Source organism: Cricetulus griseus, chromosome 6 (assembly GCF_003668045.3).
Source record: "Cricetulus griseus strain 17A/GY chromosome 6, alternate assembly CriGri-PICRH-1.0, whole genome shotgun sequence".
NCBI lineage: Eukaryota > Metazoa > Chordata > Mammalia > Rodentia > Cricetidae > Cricetulus > Cricetulus griseus.
In genome coordinates this window covers 154870126-154892634 of record NC_048599.1, presented here as the reverse complement: position 1 = coordinate 154892634, position 22509 = coordinate 154870126, and the positions used below count along the sequence as shown (strand labels likewise).

Here is a 22509-nt window from a genome sequence, read left to right as displayed (position 1 = left end):
TTAAAGCAGAAGCTAACCCTCTCTGGGACTCAGTTCCCTCTTTCATGAAATTTCATGATTATGTTGATGAATTCATCCTCCACTTTGGAGTTTTAGTTTGGTTCAGTTTGGGGTTTGAGTTTTTGAGGCAAGACTTTGTGTAAACCTGGCTAGCCTCAAACTCCTACAGAGCTGACGCTGGCCTTGAACACCTTCTGAGTGCTTCATACCAATCCAGATGTGATCCTTACCATGACCACTTCTTGGTGTGTTCTCGAGGCACTCAATAGGTGAATCCATTATGTTTTGGAGTAATTGGTGCCACTGAAGCATGGTCACCAAGAAAGAATGAAATGTAATGCCAGGGGAAGGAATTACCACCATGTGCAGAAACCATAGAGTGCCATAGCATCAACTGTGGGAACTTTTTTGACTTTCTTCCTTTTGCTTTATGGTACCAAAGCATCTGCTTGATGATGAGATGATGATGAGATGATGATGATGATGATGATGATGATAGGCTCTTCTTGGTTCAAGTCTTGTCTTACCATTTACTTGCTGTTTAACCTTCATACTAGTAACTCACCCTCTCTGTGCCCCAGTTCCTCAGCTCTAAGAACAGATGCTGATTAGAAAGTGGCCCCTGGTCCTACATGGGTGAGGCAAACAAGCTGGCAGCAGTTAAGCAGCCTCTATCTGAAGGGGTGGTTCTGGTTCTGGATTCAGGAATGTTAGAAATGCATTTGAGATCTTGAGGATACAACTCAAGTTTAACAAGGAAATTGTCTGTGTTTTGTGGGCGCCTTATTGACATAGCCCAAAGGTCATTTTGAACAATGTCTTCAGTAGCCCTGCACTTTGACTGTGGCCTACTGAGAGATGGGGTATGGAGTTCCTCCTGTGACATAGTGTAGGTGCTCCAAGCCCTTTGGATTTTGGAGTGCTTTGTTTCCAGTTTGGGATTAGGGATGCTCAGGCTTTGTATGCAGGGAGCTTTGAACAGCATCTGGCACTCACTCCCCTGCTGCACTGTTGTTAGCCGTCATCTGGTGTGTGAGGGGGAGGCATTGTGTGGCCATTGAGGACAGCTGGGTGTTTATTTATCTCTGTGCTCCCTTAGTATGCCACATAAGCGATTTTCCACTGAGCTACTTCTCCAGTCCTTAAAAAAAAAATTTTTTTTAACTTTGAGAAAAGTCTTACTAAAAGCTACCTTTGCCGGGCATTGGTGGTGCACGCCTTTAATCCCAGCACTCGGGAAGCAGAGGCAGGTGGATCTCTATGAGAGGTAGGATAGGCTCCAAAGCTACACAGAGAAACCCTGTCTCGAAAAAACAAAGTAAATAAATAAATAAATAAATAAATAAATAAATAAAAGCTACCCTTGCCCTTGCTGTATAAAAAGGCTGGAGTCTGTGAGTCTCCAGCCTCAGCCTCAGGAGTAGCTGACATGAGCTGTCATGTCCAGATAAAATTTTATTTATGAAACTGACATTTGACTATGCCAAGGTTCACACACAGTAGGTGTTCAGCAAGCATACACAGCCATTCAAACAGTGCCTGTGTGCGGTAGGGAAAAAGCTGGCTGTTGTAGAGGAGGGGGGGAGAGGGCTGTGAAGAACTCGGGGTGTTGAGTGAGCTGAGGTTGATATCAGTCTGAGGCCACAGAATCCACAGATAACACCTTGTATCTGCCTCTGCCCTGGCCCCAGAGGACCGACACGCCATCCTGGTCTTACTAAGACGGTGGGCATTGTGGGCGATGAGGTTAAATGGAAGCATTTGCGATGATGAGAGAGGTCAGGGTTGACCTGGCTTTCCAAATGCGTGCTTTCTCCAGCTGTTAGCTGCTTTCAGAACGACAGTTCTCCATTGAGCCACTAGGGGGGGATGTTGCGTGAATAAAACAAGCAGGTTGCTTTAGTCCAGAGATTAGATATCGCTCCTTTGTGCTGAGAGGGGAAACAGACTGGAGTTGGGGTGGAAGAAATCTCAAAAAGCACAATAAAACTTTTTTAAAAAATCATTTATTCTATCCCCACCACCACATCTCCCAGGTAACCAGACCAAAGGCCCCAAAAGTTCCAAAACTGAGTGGGAGGGAGTTGACAAAATAGGTGTCCAGTTAAATATAAATTTCAAATAAACCCAATAATCGCTCAGTAATAACTGTCTCTAATATTGCATTAGCATTCTTATGCTAGAAAAGTGTGTGTGTGTGTGTGTGTGTGTGTGTGTGTGTGTGTGTGTGTGTGTACATATATCTCAGAAACTTCAAATTTGTGTTTATTTGCTCATCTGGTTACTCCCTACTAGGAGGTGAGATGGAGGCTAGAGTAACAGTGAGCTGGGTGTGGTGGCAGACGCCTGTAACACCTTCATTTTGGAGGTCAGGACTTTTAGGTCAGCCCCTGCAGCATAGTGAACTTGAGACAGGCCTGGATTAAGACTTGGTCTCTAGAGAAACAAAACACAAAGAAGAGGGGCTGGCAAAATGGCTCAGGGGGTGAATTAAGGTGCTTACTGTCTGATGACGAAAGCCTGGGGACCCAAGCTGGATCCTGGGGACCCATATAGATGTGGAAGGAGGAAACTGACTACAATGTCATCCCCTGGCCTCCACATGTGTGCTGAGGCCATGTCACCTTAATAATAATAGATAAACATTTTAAAAGCTCAGGGAGGGGAACCAACAAAGTGTTTACTATGTGAACGTGAGGGCTGAAGTTGGGACCCCCATAACCTATATGAAAACCCAGGCCCAGTGACACATTCCTGATTCCCAGCCCTAGGAGGTCTCATGGCACCTTGCTCCTCTGTCCCTAGCTCCTTGGACCCTCTGCCCTCACAGCCATTGCTGTCTTCCTGAGCCTCCTGCCTCTGAATTTCTTCATTACCAAGAAAAGGAGCTACCATCAGGTTTGGCATTTGGGAATAGGGACATCCTGGGCAGGGAAACAGTCATGGGGGTCTGGTTGGTGACAGAGATAGGGAGAGGCAAGAAGAAGCTACAGTCCTGGCCTTGTCCCTCCTGTGTTCAGACCTGTGGTCCCTGGATAAGCTTCTGCTCCTTCTAGAATGTTGTCCTTCCCACAGTGGCCCCAAGTTGCCCCTCTCTGACTCCTGCTTCTGCCCCTCATCCCCACTCACCACCCAGAAGGGATGTGTGGCTGTCAAAGAAACCACACCTCCTTTACTGATGTTGCCCAGTGTCAAAGCCTAAGAGCCACCAAGGCCAACTGTCCCCTGACCAGGCCTCCTCCCTCTGTCCCTCATACCACTCTGCTTCCGCACACAGCCACACACCCAGTCTTGCAAGCCGGGTCTCCTTGGCCTGAAGTTTTTATTTCTATAGCACTTCTCCTAGTATAGAGCTCACAGCCATAAGACTAGAAGCCTCCAAGCACTGAGGATGGAGGCAGATGCAGCATTTGGGGCAGTAGGTAGTACTTAGTACACCATAAGGGCTGGTAAGTTGTCCCAATGATGAAGGCTGACCACCTGATCACCTGAGTGTAATGCAGGAGAGAACCAAGCCCTTCGAGTTGTCCCCTGACCTCTGCATGTGTGCTCACTGTGGCATGCACACCCCAAGCATGCATTAAATAAATATGTATGGAAACAAAAGTGGTTGAACTGGTGTGGTGATGAACACCTATAATCCCAGCATGTGGGGTGTGGGGTCAGATATGGGGGATTTTTGTGAGCTCGGGGCCAGCCTGGTCTACATAGCAAGTTCCAGGCCAGCCAGGACTATAAAATAGGAAGCTACCTCAAACATAAATAAATGAGTGAGTGAATGAATGAATGGCATGTGCTCAATAAGCTTGCTGTAGTCTCACAGACCTGGTGTCCCAGGGCTGGGGAAGCTGAGGCAGGAAGACAGTTTGAGGCCAGCCTGTGTTGATGGAAGGAGAGTAATTGCAGGAACGCTCTGCCATCACCTGGCCTTGCTCCCCTCTGCTTCCCCGCCAGCCTTCCTGACCTCACAGACAGGTACTCCACCTCCCTGTTTTTGCTTCAGCAGATCCCTGGACACCCTCTCAGCAAATGGTCCATGCCCTGTCTCTTCCGTCTCTTCCCTTGCTAGCCAGGTTGGCCAGTCCCTAGGTGGCCTTCAAAGACACTCTTCACACAACAGTGCTATGGTCTCTTGCATGGAACCTGAAACCCCAAACACTTCTGCCTGACCTTCAAGTCTGCTGCGGTCACCCCTCTGTCTGAAGAACCCAGATCACTGTCTCCCTTTCCTGCAGTCTCCCTGGATTTCTTTTAGTCACACTGTTCCCTTTCTGAAGGTCCCCTCTGCTGCCCCCACCCACTCCAGGTGCCCATTCACTGTGCACTCAGTAATGCACCCTCTGTCCTCCTCATTTATGATGTGGTTCAAATGACACCCTGGCCTCCAGGAAGCCTGGCTGGTAGCACCACACACCGACTGGTGGCTTCTTATTAACACAGTGAAAGCAGGCTCAGGAGGCTGAGACAGCTCCAGGGAGCGATGGCAGCCCAGGGTGAGGGTGGTGTGGCTCAGGACCCAGGCAGAGATGCTGGGCTGCTGTGTGGCTTAGAGAAAGGAGCTGCAGGTTTGCAGCAGAGTGGCTGGGGCCACAGGGATGGAGAATTCCAGGCTGGTTCCTCTCTTGCCTCTTAAATCCTGTCTCAGGAAGAGCAGATGAGACAAAAGGACTCCCGAGCACGGCTCACAAGCTCCATACTCAGAACTGTGAGAACCATCAAGTCCCATGGCTGGGAGCAAGCCTTCCTGGAGAGACTACTTCACATCCGGGGCCAGGAGCTCAGTGCTCTGAAGACCTCCACACTCCTCTTCTCTGTGTCTCTGGTGTCCTTCCAAGTGTCTACATTTCTGGTGATGTCATTCTGGCCTCACTGCTGAGAGGGGGCTGGGAGAGGGTGTGCTTGGGGTGGACAGCCTGTGACAGCAGCCTTGCAGCTATCTACACAGACCCCAGGGACACCTCAGCAGGCTCTGTCTGCTACAAAAGACAGGAGGCTCAGTGCCACCCATGTGTTTCAACAGGTGGCGCTGGTTGTGTTTGCTGTCCACACACTGGTAGCAGAGGACAACGCCATGGATGCAGAGAAGGCTTTTGTGACGCTTACAGTGCTCAGCACCCTTAATAAAGCCCAGGCCTTCCTGCCCTTCTCTGTACACTGCCTTGTTCAGGTGAGGGGAGGGGAGGGGAGGGGCAAAGGATGGCTCAAAGGAGCTCAGGGAGCTTGGCTTGGACCAGTGCTGGCAGAGGAATGAAGGGAGAGGAAGGTCTGAAGTTCAGAAAGACACCATCAGAAGTGCATGAGGGTCCAGGAAATCTCAGCAAGCACCCCCAGAGACTGTGTCACCTTTACATCCAAGAACTCATCCTGGGTCCCCTCCTTGAGCAGGGCCTTTAATTCTCTGCTTTTTCTCTTTCCCATCACATGTCCTGTGATGCTAAAAAGGAGGAAGACTGCATAACTGCACTGCTTCTTCCTCCTTCTCCTTTATCCTCTAGTGTGTGCGCGCGTGTGCGTGTGGGTGTGAGTGTGTGTGTCCTCCTCCATCTCTCTCCACCTTATTGTTTAGCATTAACATTTTTATTCTTTAAAAATTTCAATCAATACATTTTGATCATGTTCACCCCACTCTTCCCCTAATCCTCTCTAATCTACTCCCTAGCCTCTCCCAACTTTGTGATTTCTCTCTTATTTTTTTTTTATAACCCGTTGAGTCCACTTTGTGTGGATCACCTGCTCCTGGGTGTGGGGCATCCAATGAAGCATGGTTGATCTACCAGAAGCCAACCCTTAAAGAAAACTGACTGTCTCAGTAGGATTTCTGTTGCTGTGATAAACGCCAGGACCAAAAGCAACTTGGGAAGGAAAGGGTTTATTTCCACTAACAGATCCTAAGTCCATTATCTAGGCAAGTCGGGACAGGAACTCAAGACAGGACCTGATGCAGAGGCCATGGGGGAGTTCTGCTTTCTGGTTTGCTTGGCCTGCTTTTGGTTGTATCCCAAGAATCATTTGCTCGGAGGTGGCATCGCCCACCATGGGCTAGGCCCTCCCACATCAACCATCAATCAAGAAAATGTTGTGCAGGTTTGCCTACAGGCCTATAGTTTTGTGATGTTTTCACAATTGAGAGTCCCTCTTCTCAAATGACTCTGGCTTATGTCAAAGTGACATAAACTAACCTACACATTCACTCTCCCTCAGAAGCCATTAACTATCCATAGCTCCTTCGCTAGGCATGGGGACTCATGAGTTCCTCCCTCAGCCATGTTAGACTGGCTCAATCTTGTCCAGGCAGCTAGAGCTGCTGTGAGCTCCTGAGTGCAGCAGTCCTGTCATGTCCAAAAGATGCTGTTCCCCTCAAGTCCTTCCCCACTTCTCGCTCTTACACACATTCTGCCCTCTTTTCTATGTTGTTCCCCGAGCCTTGGAGAAAGGGGATGTGATATAGAAGTCACATTTGTAGGTGAGCTTTCTGCAGACATTTATTCTCTGACCAGTTGCAAGCTTCTGCATCAACCAAGGTCTGAGAGCTGCAATAATATAAGGGATAGAGATAAAGATGTAGAGTTTAGTATCAAGGTCATTTAGCAATATAATAGTAGTCAGTTCACTCCTAAAGCTTATTAATAGGTTTTCTGTCCCCCTCCCATAATAAGTTTCTCCACCAACACAGTAAGCCAAATCAAGCTGAATTAAAAAAGTATAACAACAGATTTATTTGAACAATGCAACTGCTGGGTGGGTCCTCCAGTCCCAGAGATGGGACCAGAGAAGTTGCACCCCCAAATAAAGACAAGGAAACTTTATAGGTTGTAGGTGAGGGGTGATGGTGTGTCTGCAACATGCAGGGCTTGTTTCCAAGTATGGTCAAAAGCACCTGAGTTCTGCCAGGTGTTGGTGGTGCACACCTTTAATCCCAGCACTCAGGAAGCAGAGGCAGGCGGATCTCTGTGAGTTCGAGGCCAGCCTGGTCTACGGAGTGAGTTCCAGGATATGCTCCAAAGCTACACAGAGAAACCCTGTCTCAAAAAAAAAAAAAAAAATCCAAGTGCTTAGGTGGGGACTTGCATGGCTGGAAACTTCAGGGGAGGAGTTTTGGGAGTCACCAAGAATGCACAACTGAGTTTTTTTGGCACCTTTCCTTTGTTCAGAGACTCTCTAAGCAGGCAGGGTTTGGAAAGAGAGACAGGAATGGGGCTTCCCAGACTGTGCAGGGGTGAGCTGGAGGTTCCAACTGAACACCTATAAGCTCACTAACCATGGGCTATTGGCCAGATTTATAGTACCAGATGTGCATTTCCACCTGTAGAACAGACTTTCAGTCCAATCAGAAAACTGTTGGTTACTCCGTAACATTAATGCCACTATTGAACCCATGAGCAGTCTTTCCATGACAGTTCTCTGCAGCTCACAGGATTCACAGTTAGGTAAGAGAGTTGGTCACTTTCTCCTCTAGCCCCTTCTGATACTATGAAAGCTGGCCATCAGGGAGAAAGCTGCCCAGTCAGTACCAATTTGCTTTCTCCATGCCCTATGACCACAGTATGTTGTGCTTTCAGTAATAGAGACTTATCATCGAGTTCGGGTGGACATTGAGAGCAACTGTTGTTTTAGGGGACTCTCTAGGTCAGAGGTAAGGTATTCCCTTATCTGATACTAGGCATTTTATGAGGTAATACATGTTTTATGAAAGAAGCATTATCTCTTGTGTAGGATAATGCCAATTAAACACACACACAAATACACACACACATATGTATACATGCATACACACATACGGAAGCTTCTAAAATAATAGGTTTTCATATGGCTTTTCCAAAAATCCTTACTTCTGGTTATTCCTCCCTCTACCCCACTTTAATTTTTGAGACAGGGTCTCTTACTGAACCTAGAGCTTATCCATTTGACTAGATTGGCTGGCCAGAGAGTTCCAGAGCTCACCTGTCTCCACTCTCCAAGTGTTAGGATGACTGACATGGACTGCCATGCCCAGCTTTTACGTGGTCTCCAGGGATTTGAACTCAGGTCCTCATACTTGCATAGCAAGCACTTCACCCCACTGATGTATCTCCTCAGCTCCAGGCCACCTGTATTTTAATGATCACCAGCAATCACCAAGATAGGTGTGCAATGGGTGCTCAAGAAGACAGTTGGAAGTTATTCCACATTGCTACTGGGTGCTGTTGGGAAAGATGCTGCCCTCTTCCAGGTCTTAGTTGGAGGCCCCTGGTTTGTCCCAGTCTCTTTCTTTTGGATTGAGGAGCAGAGAAAAGTCTCCACCCCTGCATGGTCATAGCTTTTCTATGACCTACAAAACTCTGTCTCAGCATCTAGCAAATGCAAAGTGTTGGGCTGGGTCCTTAGGAAGCCTTCCCCAGGCATTTCCACACCCAAAGCCCTCTGGCCTGGTGACCAGCTCACTCTTGTATCTCCAGGCTCGAGTGTCCTTTGACCGGCTGGCTGCCTTCCTATGTCTGGAAGAAGTAGACCCCAATGGCAAGAACTCCAGTCCTTCCAGATGCTGTGAGTGCTAAGATGAGCTGGGGGAGTGGGACAAAAATAACACATGTGATGCAGATCCTACCACCAGCCACGTCACTTGGTACCCAACATTGTGAAGCTTCTGCTTCTACCACCTGTGCAATGACGATCAGTGGAGCACTGTGGGTTGCCACCTAGGCACTCAAGAGTGGGTACCCATCAAGTCCATACCCTTATGTAGAAGTCTAGGAAGAGAATCTTGGACATGTTATTAAGCTAAAGACTCAGATCAGGGGCTGGAGAGATGGCTCAGTGGTTAAGAGCAATGGCTGCTTTTCCAGAGGTCCCAGTTTTGATTCCCAGCACTCACATGGCAGCTCACACCTGTTTTAACTCCTGTTTCAGGGGATTTGACTCACATAGACATGCCGGCAGGTGGAATGCTAATATTCATAAAAACAGATAAATAAACAAAAGACTCATATCAGAGTATCGGTGTAGGATTCACAAGTTCTAGTTAGCTGGCTCCCCTGTTCAGTCCTGCCACTTTCAGCTACTGCCTATATGACATTAACTGCTGCAGGGAGGGGGAAGGAGAGCAGAGAATGGCCTGTCACTAGTCAAGGGTCTCCCTCCCACTTACTATAACTGGGACATCTGGTCAACCTGCTGATCTGGAAAATACCCACATACTACTTAAAATCCTGCCCTTGGGATGGATGCCCCACCCCAGGGACACATCTGAACCCCATTTCTAATGTGTTAACCTCCTGGAGCCTCAGTGCCCATCTTCAGAATCCAAGCACTTGCAGCAGGAGCTTCTCTTGGGGATCACATTAATTTAAATACTACAATTAGACTACAACATTTGTAAAATTAATCCATTTTATTTATTTACAATTTGTCTTAAAATTGGGGTGAGGGATTATTTGGTTTTATTTTATATGTATAGGTGTTTTGCTTGCATATGTGTCTGTTTACCTATGGTGTCTGATGCCCAGGGAGGCCAGAAAGGAGTATCAGGTCCCCTGGAACTGGAGTTACAGATAGTTTGTGAGCTGCCATGTGGGTGCTGGGAATTGAGCCTGGGTCCTCTACAAGAGTAGCCAGTGCTCTTAACCTTGACTCAGCCCTCTGCACCCCGCCCCCTTTTCTGGCCTTCTGAGACAGGGTATTGTAGCCAAGACTGGACTTGAACTTTCTATGTAGTCAAAGCTGGACTTGAACCCCCACCTCCCAAACACCAGGATTACAGGCACAAGCCACCACACAAATACATAAACTCATTTATGTATTTGACTTTGTTAGTGATCTTCATTCTATAGCCCAAGCTGGTGTCATATTTGCTCTCTAATCCAGCTCCTGCTCATTACCCTCCTATCTCAACATCCCAGGCACTAGGATTACAGGCATGAGTCATCATGCCTAGTTCAAACTTTCTTTATTTTAAAAAAAGAAAAAAGAAAAAGAAAGGCAGCAAGCAGGATTTGGACCTCTGGCTGAGGCTTGCCATTCCCCAAATTACAATGCTACTATGGCAGGATCACCGCCAAGTCAGCAGGTAGCAGGGCAGGAGCCTTGTGAGGCTTCTAGCTGAAACTTGATACTTTGGGGAGTATAAAAAAGGGCCTGAGGTCTTGAACACTGAACACTGGGTTGCCAGGAGGACAGGACCAGCCCCATAACTGTCTTCCTATGTCCTGCAGCCTCAAAGGATGGAATTTCTGTACACAATGGCACTTTTGCTTGGTCCCAGGAGAGTCCTCCCTGCCTGCACCGGTATGAAACCCTACTGAGAGATGCTCTTGGCTTCTGAGAAACAATGTTGCACCTGGGGCTAGAGAGATAGGCTAGGCTAGGCTGGGGTTCTGTGCAGGGAGGGGAGGGTTCCTGCATGCCACAGCTCTATAAAGGAAATACAGGGTATCTGAGCCCCCATCCGCCAGGAGACACTCCACTGCTCGCCATCTGGATAACAAGAGAGAGGCTTGAGGCCTAGCCTCATCAGTTGTGACCTCCTTCTGTGCCTCTTATATCAATTGCAAGGTCATTGTCACCCACAAAGAGAAAGGAAATCTGGTCATTTCTGTCTGCCTCTACCCATGCTCTCAGGAGTGTTCATGAGCATCCACTTGCTGTGGGTGCTGGGGACAGAGGGAAGGCCCGGCTCAGCCCTCTTGGGGTGACATTTGGGTGGGCATGGGACACAAGTGAAAAGTCTAGGGAAGGGACAAAGCCCGCAGTGTGTGAAAGTTGGCATTCCAGCTGAGGGCCCCAGAGGTCAGGGGAAGACTTCTTGAACGGTGGCAAGACCGAAAGCAGAGACCTTGAGGCAGGAGCATGTCCAGGTTCTCAGTCTTGCCCTGCTGGTATTTGGGGCTGAGAAATTCCTCATTGTGGGCTGTCCTGGGCCTTGTAGGATGTTTAGAAGAACTAAGCATTGCCTAACTCCAGCCCCAAGGAACTATGTGACAAAAATACCTCTAGATGTTGCCAAATTACTTCACCCAAGTGGAGCAAAGTCACCCCTGTTGAGCACCACAGGACAGTATGTAAGAAGCACTGAGTGTGCCTGGTTATAACTGGTATTCACCAGGACTTTCCTTCTGGCCCTCAGTCAAACTGGAGTGCTGGATGGTGTAGCTTGGGGAGGGGGTAGGAACTGATTTGGTTTTTTGGTTTTGTTTTTTGAAACGGAGTCTCACTATGTAGACTAGGCTGATCCCAAACTCGTAGAGATCTGCCTCTCAAGTGCTGGGAGTTGCCCACCACCACACCTGGCCTTGACTCGGTTTTTAATAGGTCCCTGTGACTGCTGGGTAAGGGCTGACAGCAGAAAATGGACAGGAGTAGGTGGGGCAGAGGCAGGGAGAGCAGCAAAGCATGTATTGCAAAAGCCTGAGCAAGAGGCTACAACAGCCAAGCAACTCACATCATGACCCTCTCTCTGTGTGCTCGTGTATGTGTGTATGGATGTGCATACAGTGGCACACGTGGGTCCACACATGTGCTTACATCTGTATACTGGCTGTGCGTGTGACAGAGTATACTAATGTGTGGGGCATATCTGTAATGCTTGTGTGGCAGGTACATGTGATGTGCTCAGATGTGAGAGGGAAGGCAGTCAGATAGCCAGACAGGGGCCAGCAGAGGGAAGGCCCTGCATATCCTCTTAATGGTCTCTCCAAGACCTGAAGGGCAGGACAAGGTGGGGTGTCTGGGGTTCCCTGCTTCTGTACACACCCAGGCTGGGTCTTCAGGGCTGCATCTCCCTTGGGTTGTCAGGATCAACCTCACTGTACCCAAGGGCTGTCTGCTGGCTGTTGTGGGTCCAGTTGGGGCTGGAAAGTCCTCCCTGCTGTCTGCCCTGCTTGGAGAGCTGTTGAAGGTAGAAGGGTCTGTGAGCATTGAGGTAAGGCCACCCCTGTTCTTCCTGCTCCGGCCACTAAGATGTATCTTCAGAGGTCCCTCACAGCCAAGATCCCTGTCACCAACTGTCAGCATCCCCGCCCCAGCCCCTAGTCTTCCTCCTCTCATGTGAGCTACCAACAACAGTGAGGCGTGTTTCAGGGTTCCATGGCCTACGTGCCCCAGGAAGCCTGGGTCCAGAATACCTCAGTGGTGGAGAATGTGTGCTTCAGGAAGGATCTGGACCTGCCCTGGTTGCAGAGAGTTCTGGAAGCCTGTGCCCTGGAGTCTGATGTGGCCAGCTTCCCTTCAGGAGTTCACACCTCAATAGGGGAGCAGGTAAGAAACCTGAGGGGCCATATGCTTCCCTGACCTGGGGACAATATGATGGGGACAATAGGGATAGGAAGGTGGAGGGCAGGAGGCCCCAGCTCAAGGCCAAACATAGCAGCTGTCCAGTTATTGAAGAGAAACTAATTTAAAAATATAAAACAGAGACAAAGGGATAGCAGAATGCCCTGCTGTCTCCATGCAACACACAGGCTTTCTGCCCTTTGTTACCTTTGAGGACAGGCCTGCTCTCATCACCATCCCCAGCATACTCATTAGATGACAGGGTCAGGAGAACAGGTTGCTCACCACAAGTACATCCCAGTAGACCAACCATGGATGAGCATTAGCTGAATAAATGAATGAATGAAAATAAGGACTAGAAATTTAGATAACAACGGAGCGAGTGGTGTCCTCAGTGAACATGTCATCAATGGAGAGAAGGGAAGAAACTGGGCAGAAAGGGATGGAGTCGACCTGGAAGAGAGGGAGGAGACTGCACAGTGCAACAGCATCTCCAGAAGGGACGAGGAAGGGGAGAAGCAGGCTCAGGCCTGCAAGGATACTTGTTTAGAAACAAGTATGACCCGAGGACAGGCCCTTGAGCTGCCCTCACTGTCATTATGAGCAGGCATGTCCCTCACCTATGTCATTCTGTTCTTTGTTGTTGTTTTGTTTTGTTTCTGAAGACAGGGTTTCTCTGTGTAGCCCTGGTTGTCCTGGACCTCGCTATGTAGACCAGGCTGGCCTCAAACTCACAGAAGTAAAGTGCTGGAAGTAAAGGCGTGTGCCACCACTGACCAGCCACCCAATTGTCCCGATGTTACCAACAGATGTGTATCTGAGTCCCTGTCTCATGCTCCTAGGGCATGAATCTTTCAGGGGGTCAGAAGCAGCGGCTGAGCTTGGCTCGGGCTGTGTACAGAAAGGCTGCTGTGTATCTACTGGATGACCCCCTGGCGTCCCTTGATGCCCATGTCAGCCAGCATGTCTTCAAACAGGTCATCGGGCCCAGTGGACTGCTCCAGGGTACAGTAAGTATGTGCCAGAGTGAAGCTGAGGGAGTCTTGACCAAGAGCTTTCTCATCAGCCCTTCGAGTCCAACTTTCTTCTTTGTATCAACAATCAGCTTTTCCTAACAATGCTGTTTAACAGCTTCCCAGATCTCTGTGACTTACCCTTACTTCTTTCTTGGGGGATTTATGGCTAAACCATTTATATAATGTTTCAATTTTATGGTGATCTAAAAGTGGCACATATTTAATTTTTTAAGGTTTTTTTTTTTTTGAGATTTTGACCTTTCCCCGAGTAGCAATACTTTCTCACAGTGCTGGTTGGTGGTCATGAACTGTAGCTCTGTCTGCAGTGTCGTCTTGAGGAGGAAAAAGCAAGCTCTGAGAAGCACTTCATGGCTGAGTCCTGGTGTTCATGTGTTAAGTGTAATTAATGTATTCCCTTACCAGGGTGTGGCTCAGTGGTGGTATTACACGCACAAGGCCCTGAGTTCCATCCCAACATTTCATGAACAGCCATGGTGTGCACTTGTAATCCTACCACTTGGGAGGTGGGGGCAGGATGGTCAGAAATTCAAGGTTTTCCTTGGTGTGTTGGCCAGCTTTAACTGTTAACTTAGTACAGCCTAGTCAACTGAGAGGAAAGCCTTGATGGATGAATTTCCTAGATCATATTGGCCCATGGGAATGTCTGTTAATTATGTAGGAGGGCCTAGCCCAATGTGGATGCTACCACCACTGTCCCTAAGCAGGTGGAGCGGGGTTGCACAATGGAGCTAGCTAAGCCTGGTCCTTCCTGTGAGGGAGCCATCCAGTAAGCAGCATCTACATGGTTCCTGCTGTAATTCCTGGGCTGGGAGTGAGTTCCCTGAGCAGAGGTAATACTCCTCGGAAGAGCAAGTAGGTCTGCGCCTTCAGGTTCCTGCCTCCATCTCTGTCCTGACTTCCCTCAGTGACAGACTGTGACTGGAAGTGTGAGCCAAATAAATCCTTTCCTCCTTAAGTTGCTTTCGGTCACAGTGTTTATCACAGAAACAGAAATGAAGTTAGAACACTTGGCTACAGAGTGAGTTCAAGGCCAGCCTAGACCCTGTCTCAAAAAAACCACTTTTAAACTTATTTCCATTTGTTCTATTTTGATCTTAAGGTGAGTTCCTCAACCCCATCAGAATGAGACGCTCTCAAAGGTTTACCCTAAGCCCACATCTTCCCAATTTGAGATGCTCCACTCTTCTCTTTGGTTATGGTATTCTCCAGAACAAGGGCAGGTGCACAGGAAGGGGCACTCTTTCGCCTTTCTGACCTGGGACACCCCAGCACATGTAATTTCTGCCCCTGCCCTGCCCTGCCCAGACTCGGATCCTTGTGACGAACACACTGCACGTCCTGCCCCACGCTGACTGGATCCTAGTGCTGGCCAACGGGACCATCGCAGAGATGGGCTCTTACCAGGACCTTCTGCACAGGAATGGAGCCCTGGTGGGGCTTCTGGATGGAGCCAGACAGCCTGCAAGTGGAGAAGGAGGTATTGGCTAGGCATCTCTGAGTCTCTGGGCCTGGTCTGGCTGCTCTCTGGGAGAAGATGGGACCTTTTGTATCGTGCAGCTTTTGCTGTGACAGTGCTGCATAACAAACATCACCATATTTAAATGGTTTATAATAGCAGTTACTTCTTGTTCACAGATCTGGGACTAAGCTATTAGATTTCTGCTTAGATTTCTGGCCCAACCTGGGTAACATCAGAAGGGAGATTATTGTTGGGGGATCTGGCACCTGAGATTTCATGTGAGTTGGGGAGGAAAGAACATTCTAGGCACAATGAACTGCCTGAGCAAGTGTGCTGGGGATTCAGAGGCAACTTGCTGTTTTCCCAACTCCATAGCATGTGCTCAGTATTTTCTGAATGAATGAATGAGAATGAATGAATGATGCTTCTCAGTGACCCCAGGGGTAAGGCAGAGAGCAGAGAAAGGTTGCTAGAGCAGCCACAGGAACCATGCTAGGAAATGTTTACTCAGAGAGGTTAAGGCACCACAGCAGTGAGTGCTGGAATCTCTGGTGAGGCCTTCACTGACATCCTTAACCCTTGCAGGTACACACTCAGAGCCCACCAGTGATGACCTTGGAGGCTTTCCTGGAAGTGGGAGGCCCAAGCACAGAACAGACAGGTGGGTTCCCTGGTGCTAAGCAAGGGAGGGCCAGCCTGAGGCCAAAATAGGATCTGCTATGGCTACTGTGCCTCAGGCAGAGAGGGGATGGCCAAACTCATATATGGAGTGCCTGCTGAATACCCCTATGGGCTCACTAATGGATAATTCATTCACCCCAAATGATCCATCAACCAGCTGATGGTGGTAGTCCTCCACATGGTCAGTTGTAAGACAAGTACTCCAAATGGGCCAATGCCAGTCAGCAGAGCAGGGCAGGCTGGCTTCCAGGAAGCTTCTCAACATGGCTGGAAATGACTGTGCTAGACCACACTGTTCTCATTCTGCCAGGCAGGCTGGGCCAGAGGCTGGTGGAGCACACAGGCAGGGGGCACCGAGAGGGAGTCCACTGCCCCCTTCCTACCAGTCCTCTGTATCCAGGGAACATGTGGACTCACTGTGGACCTGGATTTGACAACAACAGGTCACTGTGTATCAGGCAGTGTGGGTTTCTGTACCAGCAAGTGAGCACACAAGGGAAGTTGAGGGTCTTTGAGCCCTGTGGATACTGAGGATGGGGACAGATCCTCTGACATCATGCCAGGTGGCCACCCTGAGAGTGTTCCTGAGTGGCAGGGTGATGCACAGGAACCTGAGTAAGATCAGGTAGAAGCATATGTAGATGGGTGAATGGACGGACAGATGGATGTGTGGTAGGGAGGAAGGAAGGGAGGGAAATGTTCAGGCATGAACTGACAGATGCATGGACGGGTAGGATGAAGAAAGGATGAAAGAGTACATGATGGGAATGAATGAATGAATGTGTGGAAGGAAAGATGAAAAGAGGCATGGATGAGTGGGAGGACGGGTGGTTAGACGCATGGATGAGTGGGAGGACGGATGGTTAGACGCATGGATGAGTGGGAGGACGGATGGTTAGACGCATGGATGAGTGGGAGGACGGATGGTTAGACGCATGGATGAGTGGGAGGACGGGTGGTTAGACGCATGGATGAGTGGGAGGACGGGTGGTTAGACGCATGGATGAGTGGGAGGACGGATGGTTAGACGCATGGATGAGTGGGAGGACGGATGGTTAGACGCATGGATGAGTGGGAGGACGGGTGGTTAGACGCATGGATGAGTGGGAGGACGGATGGTTAGACGCATGGATGAGTGGGAGGACGGATGGTTAGACGCATGGATGAGTGGGAGGACGGATGGTTAGACGCATGGATGAGTGGGAGGACGGATGGTTAGACGCATGGATGAGTGGGAGGACGGATGGTTAGACGCATGGATGAGTGGGAGGACGGATGGTTAGACGCATGGATGAGTGGGAGGACGGATGGTTAGACGCATGGATGAGTGGGAGGACGGGTGGTTAGACGCATGGATGAGTGGGAGGACGGATGGTTAGACGCATGGATGAGTGGGAGGACGGATGGTTAGACGCATGGATGAGTGGGAGGACGGATGGTTAGACGCATGGATGAGTGGGAGGACGGATGGTTAGACGCATGGATGAGTGGGAGGACGGATGGTTAGACGCATGGATGAGTGGGAGGACGGATGGTTAGACGCATGGATGAGTGGGAGGACGGATGGTTAGACGCATGGATGAGTGGGAGGACGGGTGGTTAGACGCATGGATGAGTGGGAGGACGGATGGTTAGACGCATGGATGAGTGGGAGGACGGATGGTTAGACGCATGGATGAGTGGGAGGACGGATGGTTAGACGCATGGATGAGTGGGAGGACGGGTGGTTAGACGCATGGATGAGTAGGAGGACGGATGGTTAGACGCATGGATGAGTGGGAGGACGGATGGTTAGACGCATGGATGAGTGGGAGGACGGATGGTTAGACGCATGGATGAGTGGGAGGACGGATGGTTAGACGCATGGATGAGTGGGAGGACGGGTGGTTAGACGCATGGATGAGTGGGAGGACGGATGGTTAGACATGCATGGAGACGCATGGATGAGTGGGAGGACGGATGGTTAGACGCATGGATGAGTGGGAGGACGGATGGTTAGACGCATGGATGAGTGGGAGGACGGATGAGTTGGTTAGACGCATGGATGAGTGGGAGGACGGATGGTTAGACGCATGGATGAGTGGGAGGACGGATGGTTAGACGCATGGATGAGTGGGAGGACGGGATGAGTTAGACGCATGGATGAGTGGGAGGACGGAGACGCATGGATGAGTGGGAGGACGGATGGTTAGACGCATGGATGAGTGGGAGGACGGATGGTTAGACGCATGGATGAGTGGGAGGACGGATGGTTAGACGCATGGATGAGTGGGAGGACGGATGGTTAGACGCATGGATGAGTGGGAGGACGGATGGTTAGACGCATGGATGAGTGGGAGGACGGGATGAGTGGGAGGACGGATGGTTAGACGCATGGATGAGTGGGAGGACGGATGGTTAGACGCATGGATGAGTGGGAGGACGGATGGTTAGACGCATGGATGAGTGGGAGGACGGATGGTTAGACGCATGGATGAGTGGGAGGACGGATGGTTAGACGCATGGATGAGTGGGAGGACGGATGGTTAGACGCATGGATGAGTGGGAGGACGGATGGTTAGACGCATGGATGAGTGGACGGACGCATGGATGAGTGGGAGGACGGATGGTTAGACGCATGGATGAGTGGGAGGACGGGATGAGTGGGAGGACGGATGGTTAGACGCATGGATGAGTGGGAGGACGGATGGTTAGACGCATGGATGAGTGGGAGGACGGATGGTTAGACGCATGGATGGATGTGGGAGGACGGATGGTTAGACGCATGGATGAGTGGGAGGACGGATGGTTAGACGCATGGATGAGTGGGACGCATGGATGAGTGGGAGGACGGATGGTTAGACGCATGGATGAGAGTGGGAGGACGGATGGTTAGACGCATGGATGAGTGGGAGGACGGATGGTTAGACGCATGGATGAGTGGGAGGACGGATGGTTAGACGCATGGATGAGTGGGAGGACGGATGGATGAGTGGGAGGACGGATGGTTAGACGCATGGATGAGTGGGAGGACGGATGGTTAGACGCATGGATGAGTGGGAGGACGGAGACGCATGGATGAGTGGGAGGACGGATGGTTAGACGCATGGATGAGTGGGAGGACGGATGGATGAGTGGGAGGACGCATGGATGAGTGGGAGGACGGATGGTTAGACGCATGGATGAGTGGGAGGACGGATGGTTAGACGCATGGATGAGTGGGAGGACGGATGGTTAGACGCATGGATGAGTGGGAGGACGGATGGTTAGACGCATGGATGAGTGGGAGGACGGAGACGCATGGATGAGTGGGAGGACGGATGGTTAGACGCATGGATGAGTGGGACGCATGGATGAGTGGGAGGACGGATGGTTAGACATGGATGAGTGGGAGGACGGATGGTTAGACGCATGGATGAGTGGGAGGACGGAGACGCATGGATGAGTGGGAGGACGGATGGTTAGACGCATGGATGAGTGGGAGGACGGATGGTTAGACGCATGGATGAGTGGGAGGACGGATGGTTAGACGCATGGATGAGTGGGAGGACGGATGGTTAGACGCATGGATGAGTGGGAGGACGGAGACGCATGGATGAGTGGGAGGACGGATGGTTAGACGCATGGATGAGTGGGAGGACGGATGGTTAGACGCATGGATGAGTGGGAGGACGGATGGTTAGACGCATGGATGAGTGGGAGGACGGAGACGCATGGATGAGTAGGACGGACGCATGGATGAGTGGGAGGACGGAGACGCATGGATGAGTGGGAGGACGGAGACGCATGGATGAGTGGGAGGACGCATGGATGAGTGGGACGGAGACGCATGGATGAGTGGGAGGACGGATGGTTAGACGCATGGATGAGTGGGAGGACGGATGGTTAGACGCATGGATGAGTGGGAGGATGGATGGTTAGACGCATGGATGAGTGGGAGGATGGATGGTTAGACGCATGGATGAGTGGGAGGACGGATGGTTAGACGCATGGATGAGTGGGGACGGATGGTTAGACGCATGGATGAGTGGGAGGACGGATGGTTAGACGCATGGATGAGTGGGAGGACGGATGGTTAGACGCATGGATGAGTGGGAGGACGGATGGTTAGACGCATGGATGAGTGGGAGGACGCATGGATGAGTGGGAGGATAGACGCATGGATGAGTGGGAGGACGGAGACGCATGGATGAGTGGGAGGACGGATGGTTAGACGCATGGATGAGTGGGAGGACGGATGGTTAGACGCATGGATGAGTGGGAGGACGGATGGTTAGACGCATGGATGAGTGGGAGGACGGATGGTTAGACGCATGGATGAGTGGGGAGGACGCATGGATGAGTTAGACGCATGGATGAGTGGGAGGACGGAGACGCATGGATGAGTGGGAGGACGGATGGTTAGACGCATGGATGAGTGGGAGGACGGATGGTTGGATGAGTGGGAGGACGCGCATGGATGAGTGGGAGGACGGATGGTTAGACGCATGGATGGAGTGGGAGGACGGATGGTTAGACGCATGGATGAGTGGGAGGACGCATGGATGAGTGGGAGGATAGACGCATGGATGAGTGGGAGGACGGATGGTTAGACGCATGGATGAGTGGGAGGACGGATGGATGAGTGGGAGGACGCGCATGGATGAGTGGGAGGACGGATGGTTAGACGCATGGATGAGTGGGAGGACGCATGGATGAGTGGGAGGACGGATGGTTAGACGCATGGATGAGTGGGAGGACGGATGGATGAGTAGACGCATGGATGAGTGGGAGGACGGATGGTTAGACGCATGGATGAGTGGGAGGACGCATGGATGAGTGGGAGGACGGATGGTTAGACGCATGGATGAGTGGGAGGACGGATGGTTAGACGCATGGATGAGTGGGAGGACGGATGGTTAGACGCATGGATGAGTGGGAGGATGGATGGTTAGACGCATGGATGAGTGGGAGGATGGGTGGTTAGACGCATGGATGAGTGGGAGGACGGGTGGTTAGACGCATGGATGAGTGGGAGGACGGATGGTTAGACGCATGGATGAGTGGGAGGACGGATGGTTAGACGCATGGATGAGTGGGAGGACGGATGGTTAGACGCATGGATGAGTGGGAGGACGGATGGTTAGACGCATGGATGAGTGGGAGGACGGATGGTTAGACGCATGGATGAGTGGGAGGACGGATGGTTAGACGCATGGATGAGTGGGAGGACGGATGGTTAGACGCATGGATGAGTGGGAGGACGGATGGTTAGACGCATGGATGAGTGGGAGGACGCATGGATGAGTGGGAGGACGCATGGATGAGTGGGAGGACGGATGGTTAGACGCATGGATGAGTGGGAGGACGGATGGTTAGACGCATGGAGTGGGAGTGGATGGTTAGACGCATGGATGAGTGGGAGGACGGATGGTTAGACGCATGGATGAGTGGGAGGACGCATGGATGAGTGGGAGGACGGATGGTTAGACGCATGATGAGTGGGAGGATGGATGGTTAGACGCATGGATGAGTGGGAGGACGCATGGATGAGTGGGAGGACGGGTGGTTAGACGCATGGATGAGTGGGAGGACGGATGGTTAGACGCATGGATGAGTGGGAGGACGGAGACGCATGGATGAGTGGGAGGACGGATGGTTAGACGCATGGATGAGTGGGAGGACGGATGGTTAGACGCATGGATGAGTGGGAGGATGGATGCGCATGGATGAGTGGGAGGACGGGTGGTTAGACGCATGGATGAGTGGGAGGACGGATGGTTAGACGCATGGATGAGTGGGAGGACGGATGGTTAGACGCATGGATGAGTGGGAGGACGGATGGTTAGACGCATGGATGAGTGAACCAATGGAAGGATGCTGAGGTGCATGGTGGAGGAAAGGAAAGAAGCACAAATGGATGGATAGATGATTTATGGGAGACAAATGATTGATAAATGCTAGGGAGACAATGAACAGGTAATAAAAGATAGCTATCCCCATTTTTTAGCTAAGGAAATTGAAGCACAGAGAAGCTAAATCAGTCCACACTTCCATAGATGACAGAAATACAAATATCTTTAGTATAAGAATGCAAAAAAAACCCTGACATTCATATAAGGTGGACTGATGTGTCTAGGGCAAACTGCAGAGGGAAAACAACTGGAACAAAACTTAGGCCAGGCTGGGTGGTGGTGCGCATGCCTTTAATCCCAGCACTCAGGAAGCGGAGGCAGGCAGATTTCTGTGAGTTCGAGACCAGCCTGGTCTACAGAGCGAGTTCCAGGACAGCCTCCAAAGCTACACAGAGAAACCCTGTCTTGATAAACAAACAAACAAACAAAAACAACTTAGGCCAAAGTGAAACTTTGGAAGACAGAGTTCCCCATTCAGACAACTGTTTCATTTCAAGAAATGGCATCGGGAGACAGGCTTGTCTGACTCTAGAATGATGGAGTTGGTTACCATGTAGGAGGGAAATATGGTGCCTGGATCATGCATCCATCCATGCATCCACGCATGCATCCACGCATGCATCCATCCATGCATCCATGTGTCCACCCATGTATTAATCCATGAATCCACGCATGCATCCATCCATGCATCCACCCATGTATCTACCCACCCACTTTTCTATTCATCCATCCATGCATACCTTCCTCCTCCCTTCCTCCCCATACCTTCCTTCCTGGGTGAATGAATGAAGACCTAGAAAGAATACTGCAGAGCTCACTGGCTGACACCTGAAGCTCATGGTCCCCCATGGGAAGATACACTAACATGTCATGATTTTCTCTAAATGACAGGCTCAGGTCCATTGAGTCAGCCCCTGTGAAGGACAGCACCACTTCAGAGGCACAGGCAGAGCCTTCTCTGAATGACCTTAAGGGGACAGGACTGACAGCAGGAGAGGACAGCGTGCAGTATGGCCGGGTAACCACCAATGCTCCTGCTTCAGTCTACACACTGCAAAGGGCACTCAACTTCCTCAAGCACCTACTATGGGTCAAATAGGATACTAACCCTTCCTGTTTCATAATCCTTACAATCTCCACCTCCCCCACCTGCACCCCTGAAAGCTAGATGATAATAGCCTCTCTTTTCTTCCTTCCTTCCTTCCCTCCTTCCTTC

At 50.5% G+C, this 22509-nt stretch overlaps 1 protein-coding gene across 1 annotated transcript in view; it reads left to right on the top strand.

The window, feature by feature from the left end:
- Positions 1-22509, top strand: part of Abcc6 (ATP binding cassette subfamily C member 6) — a 42956-nt gene that overhangs the window by 8213 nt on the left and 12234 nt on the right. The window contains exons 9-19 of the mRNA XM_035447112.1: positions 2806-2898; positions 4646-4849; positions 5021-5167; positions 8436-8523; positions 10188-10260; positions 11767-11893; positions 12052-12228; positions 13086-13253; positions 14586-14757; positions 15325-15400; positions 22185-22311. Of these exons, the coding sequence (XP_035303003.1) occupies positions 2806-2898; positions 4646-4849; positions 5021-5167; positions 8436-8523; positions 10188-10260; positions 11767-11893; positions 12052-12228; positions 13086-13253; positions 14586-14757; positions 15325-15400; positions 22185-22311 (1452 nt within the window). The remainder of the gene's footprint in view (positions 1-2805; positions 2899-4645; positions 4850-5020; positions 5168-8435; positions 8524-10187; positions 10261-11766; positions 11894-12051; positions 12229-13085; positions 13254-14585; positions 14758-15324; positions 15401-22184; positions 22312-22509) is intronic.